The sequence below is a fragment of the Schistocerca americana genome, chromosome 4 (assembly GCF_021461395.2).
Source record: "Schistocerca americana isolate TAMUIC-IGC-003095 chromosome 4, iqSchAmer2.1, whole genome shotgun sequence".
Classification (NCBI taxonomy): domain Eukaryota; kingdom Metazoa; phylum Arthropoda; class Insecta; order Orthoptera; family Acrididae; genus Schistocerca; species Schistocerca americana.
This window is the reverse complement of record NC_060122.1, coordinates 356,053,049-356,072,308: the sequence shown is the minus strand read 5'-3', so window position 1 is coordinate 356,072,308 and position 19,260 is coordinate 356,053,049. Positions and strand designations below refer to the sequence as shown.

Here is a 19,260-nt window from a genome sequence, read left to right as displayed (position 1 = left end):
TGATCTCTTGGGACCCCTTGTCAGAACATCCAATGGATTTTCGTACGTTCTAGTCGCTGTTGAACTTACTTCAAAATTTGTTTCTTTCACTCCGTTACGTAAAGCCACTGGACGATCTGTATCCAACGCCTTTGTTAAAAATTTCTTACGTGAAGTTGGCCACGTTGCTAAAGTCATTTCAGATAACGGACCGCAATTCAGATCTGCTGTTTGGTCACGCATGCTTCGCAACCATAAAATCAAACCTGTTTTTATTTCATTGTACTCACCACATTGTAACCCGTCTGAACGGATTATGAAAGAAATCAATAAGCTTTGCAGACTTTATTGTCACAGAAAGCATCAGCATTGGGACAGATATTTACACTTATTTCAAAATGTGCTGAATGAAATGCCTCATGATTCCACTGCTTTACCACCCACTCTTGTACTAAAGAATGAAGAACCACCGAACAGAATCAGAGAGCTTGTACCTTTCCCAAATACACGTAAACTTCGACACAAAGACATAATTGATTTGGCTCTTAAAAATATAAAATCTGCAGCAGACAAAAGGAGAAAACTACACGGTAAAGCAAATACAAAGAAATTGTATATTGGTCAGAAAGTTCTCATTAAAGCTCATTCATTGTCACATAAGAAGAAACACTTGAGTCACAAATTCTTTCTAGTTTACAATGGACCTTACAGAATCCGACGTATACCACATGATAATTGCGTTGAAGTTGAAACTCTGCGTACTAAGAAGAGTAAAGGTTTACACCACATTTCTCATGTAAAACCATTTATTGACAGATAATCTGCCTTTTAACTTTGTCTTTGCCATAAAACGTTTCACTTGACGTTACTAGTATGCTTTAGAAACTGTTACCATGCAACAATGTTTGAAGTTAAATATCCAGCCAAGAACCATGAGAACTTATTTAAACAGAAATTACGAATGCATTGTTGTAGTGAACAGACGACACAGTGTTGTGTGTGTACATTCTTGCTTGTTAGTTGCACGATTATGGAACGACTATAAGGCTTACATACTTAGAACATTTACCAGTACTGCTAATGAGATTTTAATGCAACATTTTGGTTTACTTGAAAATACATTCTGGGTTTAAAGTACTTTCTGTGAGATACCAGAGGACACAGTGGTTAGTTTATGTGACAGCTACACGATTTTTATCACGACGCTACTAATGAGTGACAATTTACAATGTTGCTTTTGCAGTGTATCTGTTTTATATCTGCACAGTTTTCTGAATTCTTCTAGGAAGAAAAACATGTTTTAGTAGTAACTTTTGTGGTATAGCAACAATGAGACAGCCTTTTTCGTGGCATAACAATACGTTACTGTACAGTACTTTCCTCATCACGGCAATAAGCGTAATAACTAAGATATCTATACGCAAAGCATTTCACTTTTGTGTTTCATGAGGTAAGTACATTGACTTTAGCAGAACCTTGCTTACAGAGGACGATAACTACGACAGTTCCACAGAATTATCTTACAGCAAGACGCGCATTTAGCGCTACAGGACACGCATTTGAGTGATTAATCTTATACTTAAAACACTTATTTTCAAAGATTTTTTAATTACAAAGAAAGTTTTCCGTGATACATTTCATTCCATTGCTGTAATTTGTAACACCTGGGGGTATAATTACATTAATCCTCAGGGGGGTACACGCCTACTTTGTGTACCATGTGTGTGGCAACCACAAGGAACCCTAGCTAATATGGTATTTGCTTATACAACTTTACACATCGGTACCATATTTCTCTAACACACAAATTACACAGCTATCTGATCATTTAACTGAGAGATAAACATTTTTTTATTACATCAGTGACAGATGTTTACGCAATACACAGTTGGGTAACTTTATACTTATGAAACTGTATTTTGTCTGTGCATTGTAAACTGTTCATATTTTTTCGGAACCATTGTGATACTATGAGAGCTTTGAATGATGTATTTGGTAAAGGGATTATGATTTTTAAAGTACGTTTGAGGCAGATGACACTTTTGACATGAGCAGAGAATTTTTTTAATTATTGGAGGAAGTTACGACGATTTTAAGATTTGACTGAAGTGTTATGAGGTTATTTTTACGACGACGATGTGTATTATGCTGCTGAGGTATGTTTACGATTAATAGGCTGAGGCTATATGAGTTATTTGATTATGCTTCATATTTATAATGACGAAATATTGACGAGTGTCGATGGATACGTATATGTGTAATAAGGTAATGAGTAATGAATAGTGGGTAGGGACTCTTGACTTGTGAAAAAGGATGTTGGAAACCAAGAATCGTACTTTAAGAGTTATGAAATGAGTGAATGTATCACAATGCTGGTGAAAATTTTTTGGACACTGTTATATTTATAGGGTTTTGTTTCTACAGATTTGCAACGCTAATTCTTGACCTGTGAAATATTTTTATATGAGACTACCACGGTAGTGCTGTCGTAAATATTTCCGTACGAAAGTTAAGTGACCACCTGCACGTAATGCGTCGCGGGCACCCAGCTGTGTCAGACGCCTGGAGAAAAAGCCATTATTGCGAGCCCTTTTCAGCGGCACAGGTAAAAAAAAAAAAAAAGGGGACGCCATTAACCACATATGATTTTTGTAATGCGTTGTGGGCACACAGCTGTGTCAAACACCTGGAGAACAAGCCATTAGGGTGTGCCTTTCATCGCTAATGCGACACCCTCGTTACTTGAAAACATATGATTACTCGCACTTTGTGCTAATTACTGAAATGCTTATGAATTGATGGGAAATATTCGTACATCTGCACACCTGATTACGACAAGCGTCTTTCTACGAGAGTTGAGAGCTACTAACTTATGAAATGTCACATGACTACTGAATGATATTTTTATGCTTTGCTTTTCATAGTTGCTTATTTCATTTGATATCTGGTTTCCAGCTGTGTTGCAGCATTGCTTTTATAAAATAAAATGCATTTGCTAATGGGAACACTTTCTGTCAACAGATATATTAAATAATTATTTTATGATCCACATTCTTTAAAAAAGGAGCACTTGGAAAGGAAAGAACAATAAGAAGGGACTAATACCAGTAACTGCATCTATAATTTTCTTTTCAAGTACATGGTAATATTTCTTTTTACAATCAGTTGTTGTGGTGCACCACTTTAATTACTTAGACATTAAGATGTGATTATACATTTCCCTTATCTGCATTGTTATGTTTAGTGTAATATTTTTTCTGCTTGCGCTATGTCATGTTTAGGTATAAGTTACTGCTGTTTGCCAGGCATCGTGTTACTGAATTTTAATTTGTGTTACTCTGCTAAGCCTGATTTAATTTTTTGTTTACTGCGCATTGGCTCATATTAGTTGTAATGTTGCATTACTTGTTAATTTAGATTTACTGTAGCTTGCTTTGCAAATTTCCATTTTTTTTTCTCGTTGCTGTTTGTGTTGATTTGTTATGTGATGCTGCATTGCCTCGTTCCTTAGTTTAGCATCTGAGCTCAGTAGATTTAAGTTAGCTTAAGAGGGGGTAGTCTATAGAAGAGAATGAGTTGCGATGAATTGGAAGAAATGCATTGAGAATCTATACGAAAACCGTACAGAAAGCAGGTATAGGTAGGATTTTCTTGGAAATAAATAATGAGGTAAGAAATATGTGAAATAAATACAGAAAGCATGCTTGGATAGGATTTTTTTGGTGGAAACAAAGGATGAAATAAGAGGAAAGATATATGAAGTTTTGGGTTGGACTGCAGTACCACATGTTACACTGAAAACGACCCCTGTCCTTTCCTATTGGTGTTATCCCACTATGTGTGTGTGTACCCTTGTGTATTTGTTTTCTTCCTGTCTCTGTGTAGTTTCATAGAATTTTTTTTCTTTTAATATTAAGCTACATTCACTATGATGAGGAATACTTTTATCCTCAAATACAATTGGCATTAATAATATGTTATTTACCTTATAAATATGCTTACACATTATTTATTCTGTTTAATGCTCATGTGTGAAGTTGATGTTTCAAAAATTATTGTGATCTTTTATGTATGTACTCATGTCATAATTCCACTGATGTATATGTTTATTTCTATTCTTTTGTAAAGCCTGTACTACAAATGTTATCTGTATTTTTTATGTATATATGTTTTTAATGATGTTTTCTGTGTCTTTGTAATTGTATTCTCATGTTATAAAATTGTAATTGTCACCAGTTCATGATATTATTAACTTGTTAGTTACATTTCACTGCACACGTTTCTGTTGGTCATAGTATGTGGACAATATGTGAGAAGTAGGGACTGTTAGTGTTTGCACGTGTGTTAATAACTCAGCAAGGGACTGGATAACAGCATTGCTGGTTCTAAGGACAATTTCAAAAACTTTGTGAGTGCACAAGTGGTGGTTTATGGACTTGCTATATTATCCGCAAGACTCTTCAATGGTGATTGTGCACCTGCACAGTCACAACAGATGGCTGCTGGCCATCTCTACAAGGACTACAGTGGGTCTGCATCTTTGATGGCCCACCAATACCGTAATCTCTACAAGGACTACAGTGGGTCTGCACCTCTGGTGGCCCACCAATACCACAATCTCTACCAGGACTCCAGTGGGTCTGCTCTGTGATGACCTACCTACCAATATTCTTCAAAACTTCGAATGACTCTGCTGTGGGTTTGCTCCATTGTGGCCCATTACCTGTCAGCATGTCAAGAGTCAGCACTGTCTTTCCATTGGAAGGACAACACTACTTCTTCAAGACTGCATGGAAGTCCACTACTTCTGTGTGCATTGTCTTTTACTGCTCAGACTTTGAGAAAAGAAACGGCAGTTTCACTGTGATGAACAATGTGGACTGTCTTTATGGACTGTGAGAAATTTTTAGCTTTTGACCAACAATGTATCAATAAGTGTGCGCATTTTATATCTTTGTTACTGTAATTGTGAAAAATTTTTGTCAAATCTGTATTGGCCAGTGCCCAACACCATTTGTAAAATTATTTGTGGGGAGCATGGGGGCTATGTAAGTAGGCTGTTTATGTTTTCTCTATGTAAGTAGGCTGTTTATGTTTTCTTATTGGCAATGTTACGTAGCGCTCAATATGAAAATCACTGGCTGTGCTGTGTGCAGTCTGTGGCTGCTTTGCATTGTTGTAATACTCGCCATTGTAGTGTTAGGCAGCTGGCTGTGAACAGCGCGTAGCGTTGCGCAGTTGGAGGTGAGCCGCCAGCAGTGGTGGATGTGGGGAGAGAGATGGCGGAGTTTTGTAATTTTTCATGAACTGATATATATATTATGGCATGTGATGATATTAAGGTAAATACATTGTTTGCTCTCTATTAATATCTTTCATTTGCTAACTATCCCTATCAGTAGTTAGTGCCTTTAGTAGTTTGAATCTTTTATTTAGCTGGCAGTAGTGGCGCTTGCTGTATTGCAGTAGTGGGAGAAACGAAGATTATTGTGAGGTAAGTGATTTAGTGATTTGTGAAAGGTATAGTTTAATGTTAGTCAGGGCCATTATTTTGTAGGGAATTTTGAAAGTCAGATTGCGTTGCGCTAACAAAATATTGTGTGTCAGGTTAAGCACAGTCCTGTATAATTGTTAAAAGGGGACGTTTCAAAATGAATTGAAACCGACAGAGGATATTAGATATAATTCTGTGGACCATTTACCACTCTTTGATCAGCAGAAATCGACGGTTAGACGCAAAAGTTCTGGGTACAAAGCTAAAACGCACGTTCTGTGTACCAAGCGCAAGCTCCATCTGCACAGGCTATAGAACAAGAGGGCATAACTGCTTTCTACAATTCCATTCAAAATAAACTTTGCATGAAAATGCAGTGTCACCAGCAACATCTCACTTTCGTAAAGATTTTTCTAACAAATTTTCCTAACCGTCCAACTACGTTGAGTTAACTTGTCAGTAAAGTACAGCTAAGTGTATTGTGGTAATATAGTTGTGCGTTAGTATTTTGTATCAAAGTTAGAATGACGGTCTAAGCTAATCCTGTGTTAACTAGTTCAAATGGGCTATTGTCTGTTACACAGAGGGAAACACTTAAAACATGCACCCGTTTTATTTCGCGGGCGGTTCAAATAATCGAATAGAAATTTTTGCAAATGACAGTACGCAGGCGAGCACGTGATTTTGCTGCATAGCTATTTCTCCCAAATCTAATATCAGCAGAGATAGTGAAGCAAGTGTGTGTTTTTGAAACAGCACTATATACCTTTTTTTAACGGCATTCGAAAGCTTTTGAAAAGAGTTATAAGGAGAAATACGGTTTAATGTAGTCTCCAAACGATATTTTTCACATTAACAAGCATTGTCGAAAGTGAAGTAAGTGATAATTAACATAAAAATCCTGGACGTGGTGGGGGGGGGATCGAACGCAAGACCTTTAAATTTGTAGTCGAGCACTTAACCACTGACCGTTATATCTATTATCAGAGAGAAATGTTTTCAGTTTTAATTACTGTGTGAAGGTAATTAAAATTTGATACAAAAGTGCGAAATGCCTCATTGCTAAATAAAAACACTATTATCCTTTAAGTCCATAAGCGACTACGCCTCGAGGGTAGGGAATGTTAATCAGAATGAAAGACAAGATATTTTATTTGATTCACTATGCGTTTCGATTGATAACCATCATTATTATCATCATCAGGTAGAATGCGTCTTGTATGTTGATGTTCTTAGTGCTATTTCATGCAGCGGTGTGTAAGGTGGCCGAGGTGGTAGGTTATGATTTGCGGTCTTAATGATTGAATGAATCAGGCACAGAGCTTATGAATGTGACACGGCAGCTGGTTCTAGCATATGAAATATCCCAACCGTGCAAGAAGAGCAGTACGTGTGCTACATTCTGCTGCTGAAATTCACATACGCTTCTCACTGTACTTCTGTCGCACAATGTTATTGTTATGTAGCAAAGAAGACATTTTTTGCCAAAGAGTTTACGTAACAAAATCATTTATGTACATGTATGTCTTAATTTATCTTTGGTTTGCTATGAATGAATTACGTAAAGTCTTTGGTTTTATACTCTTTGGCGAAAAATGTAACCTCGTAGGTGCGTTACAACAACACTGCGCGGCTGATGTACAGCGAGAAGCAGAAGAGAATTTCAGCGGCGGAATGCAGCGCACGTACTGCTCTTCTCGCACTGTATGTACCTTTAATATCTTATAACTATCTGCTTTTACGCATCTGTGAGTTCTGTGGTTAATTCACTTAATTAACAACACTACAAGACACAACTTTATAGCTCTGCGTCTCACATGCTGCTGCACGAAATCGCCAATGCTTACCACTAAGGACAGCCATGTAAAAGACCTCATTCATCTGATGGTAACGGTTAACCCTCGAAATGCGTAGTGGAGCAAATAAAACTGAGTGACTGGCGCCGAAACAATTATCTATTTCAATATACAGTTTCAAGAAATAACGAAGCATATTTTTTTGTCTCATCTTCATCCGTTAAAGGAAGATGATTCCCGTCTTTTCCGAGGTCTTCTAATATCTTTTTCCCGTGTGGCTTGTAGTTCAGTATTTTTTAGAGAACTCTGTGACCTGACATGCTCATAAGGTGTTGTTTCCAATTTTGATTTTTTTCCATTCACGTTGAAAATATTTAGTTCAGTTCTAATATCTTCATTTATATTCACGTCTCTTCTTACGCGGCCCTTCGCCATCTTCAGGAACCCCATTTCTACTATTTCACTGTTATTTCGTTGGTTTATCTCGTAACCCAGCTTTCGTTTCCATAGGATAAGACAGCAACCGCCATCACTTTACAAAATATCATGACAGTTTCTTTTTGTACTTCATACCGCAATGTTATGTTATAGTACCAAAGACAACTTAGAATTTGTGTATTTCATTCTCAGTATTGGAGTTAAAATCAAAACTTATCTCACAGCCTAAGTTAGAGGTTAGAGTGACTTGTTCAAAAACTGAATTGTTAAAACAATTCATGATCTAAGTGGATATTCTCCTCGGAACGCAGCAAGTTTAATTTCTGCACGTGCTTTTTCTTTATTTTGTGGAGCATAAACACTGCGGCAGTGATGAATAAAAAACAGTTAAGAAAGTCATTTATAAATAGTGCAGCGCAGGAAATAACGCAAAATGCCAAAAACTGCATATGTGAAATGAAGCCTGTCGACACCAACCACTGCTACAGGGTGTTTCAAAAATGGCCGGTATATTTGAAACGGCAATAAAAACTAAACGAGCAGCGATAGAAATACACCGTTTGTTGCAATATGCTTGGGACAACAGTACATTTTCAGGCAGACAAACTTTCGAAATTAAAGTAGTTACAATTTTCAACAACAGATGGCGCTGCGGTCTGGGAAACTCTATAGTACGATATTTTCCACATATCCACCATGCGTAGCAATAATATGGCGTAGTCTCTGAATGAAATTACCCGAAACCTTTGACAACGTGTCTGGCGGAATGGCTTCAAATGCAGATGAGATGTACTGCTTCAGCTGTTCAATTGTTTCTGGATTCTGGCGGTACACCTGGTCTTTCAAGTGTCCCCACAGAAAGAAGTCACAGGGGTTCATGTCTGGCGAATAGGGAGGCCAATCCATGCCGCCTCCTGTGTGTTTCGGATAGCCCAAAGCAATCACACGATCATCGAAATATTCATTCAGGAAATTAAAGACGTCGGCCGTGCGATGTGGCCGGGCACCATCTTGCATAAACCACGAGGTGTTCGCAGTGTCGTCTAAGGCAGTTTGTACCAGCACAAATTCACGAAGAATGTCCAGATAGCGTGATGCAGTAATCGTTTCGGATCTGAAAAATGGGCCAATGATTCCTTTGGAAGAAATGGCGGCCCAGACCAGTACTTTTTGAGGATGCAGGGACGATGGGACTACAACATGGGGCTTTTCGGTTCCCCATATGCGCCAGTTCTGTTTATTGACGAAGCCGTCCAGGTAAAAATAAGCTTCGTCAGTAAACCAAATGGTGCCCACATGCATATCGCCGTCATCAATCCTGTGCACTATATCGTTAGCGAATGTCTCTCGTGCAGCAATGGTAGCGGCGCTGAGGGGTTGCCGCGTTTGAATTTTGTATGGATAGAGGTGTAAACTCTGGCGCATGAGACGATACGTGGACGTTGGCGTCATTTGGACCGCAGCTGCAACACGGTGAACGGAAACCCGAGGCCGCTGTTGGATCACCTGCTGCACTAGCTGCGCGTTGCCCTCTGTGGTTGCTGTACACGGTCGCCCTACCTTTCCAGCACGTTCATCCGTCACGTTCCCAGTCCGTTGAAATTTTTCAAACAGATTCTTTATTGTATCGCTTTTCGGTCCTTTGGTTACATTAAACCTCCGTTGAAAACTTCGTCTTGTTGCAACAACACTGTTCTAGGCGGTGGAATTCCAACACCAGAAAAATCCTCTGTTCTAAGGAATAAACCATGTTGTCTACAGCACACTTGCACGTTGTGAACAGCACACGCTTACAGCAGAAAGACGACGTACAGAATGGCGCACCCACAGACTGCGTTGTCTTCTATATCTTTCACATCACTTGCAGCGCCATCTGTTGTTGAAAATTGTAACTACTGTAATTTCGAAAGTTTGTCTGCCTGAAAATGTACTGTTGTCCCAAGCATATTGCAACAAACGGTGTATTTCTATCGCTGCTCGTTTAGTTTTTATTGCCGTTTCAAATATACCGGTCATTTTTGAAACACCCTGTAGCAAGAAGGAAAGGAGCAGACTATGTAAAGAAACACCATAAGTAGCTTGCAGACCAACTTCAAAAAGAAAACACTGTTTCTAACCTAAAACAATCAAAAAATAAATGTACAAACGTGTGTATCCAATTAATAGAACACCACAGAAGATGCTTTGTAAATGAAAGCGAAACGTGTCCAGTTAAATTCTTTTTAATTGCATTACAGTCAGCTCAAGACAGATAACCTGTACTAACAGATGTTAACAGCTGCTGCGGAAGATGTCCACACAAATAAACGTATTAAATTTAATGTGCATTTTCAACTTCTCGCGGCGTAATGAACAGTCCATTAAATTTCTGGCATGCAGATGCACAAATAAATTTTCCTCCACTGATACTTCGTCCGCGCATCTGCCCGACATCATCAGAATGAGTCACAAGACAGACGACAAGATGCCAAGCGCGGCCTTCTATGCTCCACCGCGGCAGTACTGCGCATGCGGGTCACAGATGCTGGTCGGTGGCAAAGAAATACGCTTACACGTGCGCCGCCTGTGGCGAAGGCGTACAGACATTCGATTCGCTTATCGATGTATGATCGGCGGCGGTGACACCATGATTACTTCTATGCAGTTTAATTACCACAAGAGCCGGATTCCATGCTTTGTCTAAATTAAAACCATTATCTCTATTTATTAAATTATTAGCTAACCTAATCTCTATAGCTTCCTTGAAGACATATTCCCAAAAGGAAGAGTGGATGTTAAAATCTTCACATCACTGTAATTCGTGGATTGCCCTGTGTATATTCGATAAAGATAATTTGCAAGAAGAGCTCACATACCTCAAGAGCATTGTTAAATCGAATGGGTTTTCTCAGCAACAAATTCGTAGAGCATCCAATGCAAAATCTAGAATGTAGGTATGTGATGGGGAAGCAGATAGTAATTCCTTCTGATCTGGTGCGTTTTTGCCCTGTGTGGGAGCTCTTTCCTCGAAGATAGGTCGTATTCTTGAGAAACACTCTGTTAAGGTGATCTGGCACCCCACAAAGATTGCAGCTGCTCGGCTCTGTGAAGGACGAGTTACAACTTCGTAAAGCGGGCGTGTATCAGATTCCTTGCGAAAATTGTGAGAAGTCGTACATACGTCAAACAACACGTACGGTTCATGAGAGATGTGTGGAGCATCGAAGATACACACGTTTATTACAGCCAGACAAGTTAGCTGTGGCCGAATATTGTACTGACACAGGGCATTCCATGAATTACAGTGATGTGAAGATTTTGACATCCAACTCTTCCTTTTCAGAATCTGTCTTCAAGGAAGCTAAAGAGATTAGATTAGCTAATAATTTAACAAATATAATGGTTATAATTTGAACAAAGCATGGATTCCGGCTCTTGGGGTAATTATGGAATGTCTGTACGATTTCGCCACATGCAGCGCATGTGTAAGCATATTTCTTTGCCGCCGACCAGCAGCTGTGACCCGCATGCGTAGTACCGCCACGGTGGAGCATACAAGGCTGCCCTTGGCATCTTGTCGTCAGCAGGCAATCGTCGTAGGTCGTAGCACTCACTCCTTCCGGCTCCTTGAATTCTCCCTTACCATCTGCGCCCGTCCTGTCCGCCTCTCCCCCACCATCACCTACCTTGGCCTGACCATTGACTGTCACCTCACCTGGATCCCTCATCTCCACTCTATCCAATCCAAAGCCCACAACCGCCTCCGACTCCTTTCTGGCCGGACATGGGGGTCGAACCCCTCTACTATCCTCCACACCTACAAATCCTTGATCTGTCCTATCATCTGTTATGCCAGTCCCACCTGGATATCCGCCCCCCCCCCAAATCCTGAAAGTCCCTCCAGATCCTCAAGCGCCACACACTCTGCCTCGCCTTCGGTATATGCCTCCCATCCCCCACACGAATCCTCTACAACCTGATTCCTTTCCCCCATCTGCTCCTTTTCCTCGAACATATCCGTGTCCTCTGCACCTCCCCCCACCTTGATCCCCCTCACCCCCTGGTTGCTCCTCTCCTCTCCAACCTCCGCCCTCTGCCGCGCCTTCACCATTGTGTCCCCCCTACCCTCCACCTTTACACCCTTCATCTCCTTTCCCAAGGTGGCTTCTGTCGACTCCCTCTCCGAGATGATGCCCTCTCTCCCTCCATTTATCCCTCCTATCAACTCTGATCCTCACCTCCCCCTTCCTTCCTCTATCCTTTTTCTGGGCTCCCTCTCCCTCCTTTCTATCCTGTTTTTTCTCCACCTACCCTCTCTCTACCTCTCTTCTCTCCCCCGAGTCCTTTTTGCTCTCCCCTCCACCGCGTTTCCCTCTCCTTTTCGCGTCCGCCCAGCCCCCCTTTTTCTTCCCTTCATCGGTCTGCCCCCCCCCCCCATCTGCCCATATGCCACCGTGTCTCCTGTATAGTGTTGTTTTAAGTGAGTGTTCAGTGTAGTGCGTCTCTTGTCAGTGTTGTGAACAGCCACAATACTGTCGCTAGTTGTGTTTTTTTTTATCTCGTGCGAATAGAAACCAGACTGTCGCCGTGTTTTTTAATTCTGCCTACCTATTTACTATGTGAAACTTGAGATTAAAACTGTGTGCCCGACTGAGACTCGAACTCGGGACCTTTGCCTTTCGCGGGCAAGTGCTCTACCATCTGAGCTACCGAAGCACGACTCACGCCCGGTCCTCACAGCTTTACTTCTGCCAGTATCTCGTCTCCTACCTTCCAAACTTTACAGAAGCTCTCCTGCGAACCTTGCAGAACTAGCACTCCTGAAAGAAAGGATACTGCGGAGACATGGCTTAGCCACAGCCTGGAGGATGTTCCAGAATGAGATTTTCACTCTATTTACTATGTATTTTAATCAGCGTCGCCGACTTTTTTGTTTTTATATTTTCTTCGTATCTTTTTCTCCATGTTTCAGTTTGTAACAGTCACAGTTTTATCGGCTGCTTTTGTTTTGTTTTTCATATCTCCTAATTCTGTTTTTTAACTTTTCTGTAGGCTGCAGAGCGGCGTATTGTGCTGCTGCCAGCCCGCCCCCTCTCTGGGGGGGGGGATCGAAATCCAATAAAGGAAAAACAAACTTGTCGTCAGTCTTGTGACTCACTCTGAGGATGTCCGGACGATACGCGGCCGAAATATTAGTGGAGGAAATTTTATTTGCGCGCCTGCATGCCCGAAATTTAATGGAGTATTAAATTTACTTCTTTAAAAATAAAACCGTCTTTTCTTGCTGCAGCAGTCAGAAAAATCCAGTACAGGGCAAAGCGCACAAGCGACGAGATAAATTCCACGTCCACACGCCATTCCCTTTCCAACAGTCGTGTTTCGTAATACTGTCAGTTACGTAATTTCAGTCATATTTTAAGCGTACGCGTGCCTGTCTCAGAAGTCTGTATCGGGAATTTCCAAACAGCCTGTAAGTGTAGGGGAGGTGGGGAGCAGTGGCGCACCTTGTTGGGGTAGGGCTGGTCGCTGAACTCTGCCGAGTAGCGGTAGAGCGCGTCGCCGCCGTTGACGGGCAGCGCGACGGGCCCGGCGAGCGGCACGCCGACGCGCGTCACCACGCTCTCGCTGCCCGTCTCCGAGTCGGGCCCGTACTCCAGCTCGCAGTGCACGTTGCTCACCGACGACCCGGTGCGCAGCTCCATCTTCAGGTCGGAGATGTTGGACGACCGGTCCGACTCCTTGCACTGCTTCTCCGCCTCCCTGCTGTCTGCCGTGCTCGAACCCACTGCAGGAAACCGAGCATTAGTCGCGCTGCCTCACGCGTAGGCGGGATACCATTGTGAGAATGTTCCACTGCGGCACCTTACCTTTCGGCTTCTTCTCCCGCCTTTGGCACAGGATGATGATCATGGCGATGACGATGATCACTATCACGCCGCCGATCACGCCGGTCAGGATCATCAGCAGTGGGAAATTTTCTGCAAAGTAATAAGGCGCAGCTTTAAATACATATACCTGCAGATACGAGTGCATTAACTTGAGAACGAAGAACAAGAACTGTATATGACTTCGTCACCGAAATTTTGGCGCACGAAATGTGTTAACAATTGTTTCTTTCACAATTTACGACGCACATTAGATATCCCGCTGGGATCTCTACAGCAGTACCAGCAGAGCTTGGAAAAACAAATGAGTTACGAAATGACGTGTAATTCACGATACTGCCACTAGGATACTAGTAAGCAGCATTGGCTGACAATGGAAGACTGACGACACAGCAACGATCGGCAATTGTGTTACTTTTTCATGAAACGAAAAGCCTTGTTGTGACTCAGAGGCGTTTCCGACAACAGTTTAACACACGATGGGTCCCTTGCAAGAAGACCATCCACAGGTTGTACGATAAATTTGTACAGAAAGGAACAGTATTGGAAGCGAAGCGACTTCGGCCTAAGCCTGTTTGTCCGCCGGAGAATATTCAAGCGGTACGATTTGCTATACAAAGAAGTCCCGGGAAATCGTGTACAAAGGCGGCAGTGCAACTGGGAATATTCAGACGCTACGTTCAACGCATTCTTAAAAGTGACCTCCATATGTACCCACACAAGATGACCTGTGCACAGAAGCTCACTGAAGAACACAAGCAGCAGAGACTACTGTTTGCTCAGTGGGCGGAGGATAGGGAAGAAACTCTCAACAACGTTTCGTTTTCAGAGGAGGCGTATTTTCATTTAGACGGTGTAGTTAACAAACAAAATGTACGCTTTTGGGCCACTGAAAACCCACAAGTGCTTCTTGAACGATAACATTATGCTGCGAGGTTTACAGCGTGGGCAGCAATTTCCAGTCACGGACTTATTGAACCCTTTTCTTTGAAGAAACTGTGAACAGCGAGCGTTATTTGATCATGCTTCGCAATAGCTTCATTCCACAGCTTCTTGCTACTGCCTTGCCCTTCAACACGCAGTGGTTCATGCAAGATGGAGCAAGGCCACATACTGCAAACACTGTGTTGGAGTTTTTACACGAGCATTTCGACATGCGGATCATTTCACTCAGGTTTCCAGGTCGCTTCAATGACGGACAAAATTGGCCCCCCAATAGTCCAGACCTCAATCCATGTGATTTTTTTCTTTAGGGGTACGTAAAGGAAAAATTTTTCCCGAAGCGTCCACGTGATTTAATGGAGCTCAGAAGACTTATTCTTCAAGCTTGCAGTGAAATTACGGAAGACATGTGCCGTAGGGTAATCACTAACTTCAGTGTTCGTTTGAAGGAAGTTAGGAAACGAAATGGTGGACATATTGAGCATGTGCTGAGTTAGAACAAATCTTCATGGACGGCTCTTCATTGTAGTATATGTTCCTTTCAGATTGTATTGACAGTGAAGTTTATACTCAAAAACAAAATGGTAACACATTTCGTGCGCCACCCAGTATATGACAGCCAACCACGAAAAAGTTGCTACAGTGATACCTTTGTTCCAGAGCTACTAAATATTTGACGGTCATCGTTATTAACCACGAAAAAGTCGCTACAGTGATACCTTTTGTATTGTCGAGACTAGTTTGGATCCAAAGATGATCTTCGTTGGACCTATACGTACAGGGTGGTCAGCAACAGTTCGAAAAGCTGAGAAGGGTGTTGCAGAGTAGGTTGTACTGAGAAATATTTGTTAAGAAAAATTTGATACGTTGCGCCGTTTCCGAGTTCACTACCACTGAAGTTAGCCAATCAGGCCGTTGCGCTCGCAAACTCAAGCGGCCAAACAGATACAATTAGTGTCAGCTGTTCTCATGATGATAGCGCACGAAACTGCTCAGCCTTTGGTTCGGGATCGATGCTTACTACGGCCCCATGTCACATTTTTGTACTGCTCTGGTGTTCGGTTTTAGGAAACCGAAGAAAGAACACGTTTGCCGTCACCGTCTCTGGCAGGCCGCTCGAACTTTCGCGCGCAAACGGCCTGAGGGCTAACTTCAGTGTTAACTCGGAAAGGGTGCAAGGCACCGAGGCTGTTGTGTTTTTTATTATTGTTTTTTATGAATTATTTCTCACACAACCTTCCCTGGAACACCGTTTCAATTTTTTCTATTTTTGAGCATTCTGTGCACGTAGGAATGTCAGGTAGTGAACTACACATATCGTACGAAACAAACAAGAAGAGGTCCCAGTCATAAGATCGACTTTTTGAAACCTTCTTTGTGGTTATGTGGGTTAAGATCCCAGGTATCACAAACTGCAGCCATTCACCCTCATGGACCCTCATTTGCCAGTAATTGACGAAATTAATTCGAAATTTTGCCTGACACTCATTAGCGTTAAAAAAGTTACAATTTATGGCCTGGCTGTGTGGTGTAATGGATAGGGTAAGGAATTCACAAACAGGAGGTTGTGGGTGATAATCACATTAGGTACATAAGGTTTTTTATTTCTATTCCATTAAATGATTAAATGCAATTTTTTTATTTCCATTCCTTTCTCATATCATCGTAATCATAACATCAACTTCTTTATTTTTAAATGAACACTCCGCCATTTGAATGTAATGTTATTAATTTAATTTTGACCAAGATTTCGGCATTTTATGCCATTTCAAGTGATTGAGTTTATGTTACTAACATTTATTGCTGGACATCAAGCTCAAAATTGGCCATAAATTAAGAAAAATCATTTTACATCTGGCATTTCGTGGGGAGTCAATATTTTTCTTAATTTATGGCCAATTTTGAGCTTGATGTCCTGCAATATATGCTAATGACATAAATCCAATCATTTGAAATGGCATAAAAGGCGGAAACCTGGGTCATAATTAAATAAACAACAATACAGTCAAATGGCGGTGCGCTCATTTAAAAAGTATTGCATGACTGTTGCTTAGGAATACGAAAAACTGTTTACTTCTTCATTTGCTTTCATGTTTCTTCCTACCATCCTTTTTCTGTTGGAATCCTTGTTCATGTGTTTTTAATTAATTTTATGTATTATTTCAATCTAATTTCTTTTGTTTTATCATCCTGTCTTTTTCGGCCAGGTTATTGCATTCATTACATTTATTACTCACTTTGCTTGAATTTCGTTTTACTTGCAAACTCTTCTTTCACTTAAATCTTCATCTGCATTATGTTGTCCATAGTGCAGAAGGTACTTAAGATATCTTTTAAATCTTTGTATGACGATTAAAATGCAAAAAATTACACATTTTGTAACGAAAACTACATTTTGCACATCATTGCACTGTCAATATAAATAGATTATTTCATCTTTTGTTTTTTAACGGACGGATCGGAATTTTCAAATAATTGAATATTATAATAGATTAATATAATTAAATTCAGATTTACAAAAATTCCGAATGGAAAAAGAATCATATAAAGAAAAAATGAAGCAAATGAAAAAGTTCATCCTGTAATCAAATGATGTGACAAAGCAACAGAAATAAAGAAAATACATTTAAAGCAATTAACCGAATAAAAATAACGATCAAAGTCATTTCAATAAAGATTTAAAAATAAATAAAATTAATGTACCTCCTAAGATTCCAACTCGCAACCTTCTGCATATCCATTACACCACACAACCAATTCCCAAAACATTCTTTTTGAACATACTAAGAGTCACGCAAAATTCCGCAAAATTGTCTTGGTCACTTACTGGGAAACGAGGGCCCGTCACCGTATATTTGGTTTCAAAAGGTCTATGCCACCGCTGGGGCTCTCCTTGTAAGACAATGCACAACAATTAAGGTGCATTGTCAAAAGAGAGTAGATGTTCCGGCTGTCCTGCACGGTTTTGTTGCGGTACAGATAACAGGAGCATCACAGAGTCCCGTGAAATGTTGCGTCAACTGCAAACGTACTCCTAAGTTGATGTAGGCGAACCAGTACGATTCTTGTGGGCAAAACGTCTGAACTGCACACAGATTCAGCGTGATATTCTGGAGGTGTACGGACTACCCGCAGTGTCGCATCCAGCCGTAGTGAAGCGGTGCCAACAGTTGGACCAAGGTCGCAAAGACGCGGGTGGTGCAGTCCATGTGTTGCACCATGCGATTTTGGCAAGCTGAAGGACACCTATGGGAAAGACATTTTCCAGTGATGAGGACATTGACACAGCTGTCCCCGAAATGCTCCGTGACCAAGGAATGGATTCCTATCGTCGAGGCATTCAACGGTTGGTAGAACGTTCCGACCGTTGTTTGCAGAGACTTATTTTTATCCTGAAAAACAGTGTCGTGTGTTTGTGTTTGTGTTTGTGTGTGTGCGTGTGTGTGTGTGTGTTTTTCACTTTGAAGTGTAGCGCGGCATCAAGTAAAATATACTTGGCCTGCCATAATAACGTGTAAGTTACTTTCCGAAGTCCCCTCGTATGGTGAGGCCCTCTTTTGCGTATAACCAGGCCTTCTACATACAGGGAGTCTTAAGAGTAATGGTCAGTGTTCATGGATGTTACAGAACGATCATTTGAAGCAAAAAACTTCATATAGACGTATGCCCCACTTCGAATGGTTTCCGAGGCAGAACACATTTCGGCTAGTTGGGCGCACGTATTTGTCTTACGCGAATTTTATTCTATTCCAACCTACCTCGCTGCTTAGAACATCTTTGCTCAGGATGTTTTCTACCATTAAACTATCCCGTTGAATGCGCATTTCTCCATGTTGTGATGTGAGTGAGGTAATGCGGGTAATTGAGCGTATCAACGAGAAGCGTAAGTTAACTGTTTGAACACAAGGTGGCTAAATTTCCACACACTAATACTAATGAATATTATGCTGATATGGTATATATTTGCTGCTTCTGCGATGGTAGTCCTGCTGCTTTCGAAGAATGTCGTGGCACTTTCCGACACATCGTGTTCCTAATCGTAGCGTGTGTACCGTACTTTTCAGCACCCTGCATGAAGCAGGTATTTTTCAAAGTTCCCATTTTTATTGTGAACGTTTAGTTCAACAACCTGTGCAGCGTAGTCCTAATATCAGCATACGGCGACTTTCTACACGTATCAATGTCTCACGAACATTACATGCGGAAAACGTGTACTCACTTCACATACTTCCACAATGGTTAACCGACAATCGCCATTTGCTTCCGTTAATGCTATTCACTCATGAAGCCACGTTTACACAGAATGTAACCAAGAACACGCGTAATAATTATCGATGGTAGCAGGAAAATCGATGCGCTAAGTGGAAAACAATCTCCAAGTTGGTTTTTAGATCAGTTCAAATGGCTCTGAGCACTATGGGACTTAACATCTGAGGTCATCAGTCCCCTAGATCTTAGAACTACTTAAACCTAACTAACCCAAGGACTTCACACACATCCATGTCCGAGGCAGGATTCTAACCTGCGACCGTAACAGTCGCGCGGTTCCGGACTGAAGTGCCTAGAACCGCTCGGCCACCGCGGCCGGCCTTTAGATCAGTGTTTGGTGCATAGTTGAAATATTTAAAATAAATAAATGACACAGGATAGAGTAGCATCAAACCAGTCTCAGGACTGAAGACCACAACAACAAGAGACGAAACAGTGCAAGAGCAGATAGAAGTAAAACTGTTTGATCGTAGAGTAC

At 41.2% G+C, this 19,260-nt stretch overlaps 1 protein-coding gene across 3 annotated transcripts in view; it reads right to left on the bottom strand.

Annotated features, from left to right (window-relative positions):
- The window catches only part of LOC124612264 (irregular chiasm C-roughest protein), a 1,966,673-nt gene that overhangs the window by 11,684 nt on the left and 1,935,729 nt on the right, over window positions 1–19,260 (bottom strand). For all 3 annotated transcript variants that reach the window (XM_047140359.1, XM_047140358.1, XM_047140360.1), the window contains 2 exons: window positions 13,554–13,664; window positions 13,191–13,471 (listed from right to left, as the gene is read on the bottom strand). In XM_047140359.1, the coding sequence (XP_046996315.1) occupies window positions 13,191–13,471; window positions 13,554–13,664 (392 nt within the window). The remainder of the gene's footprint in view (window positions 1–13,190; window positions 13,472–13,553; window positions 13,665–19,260) is intronic.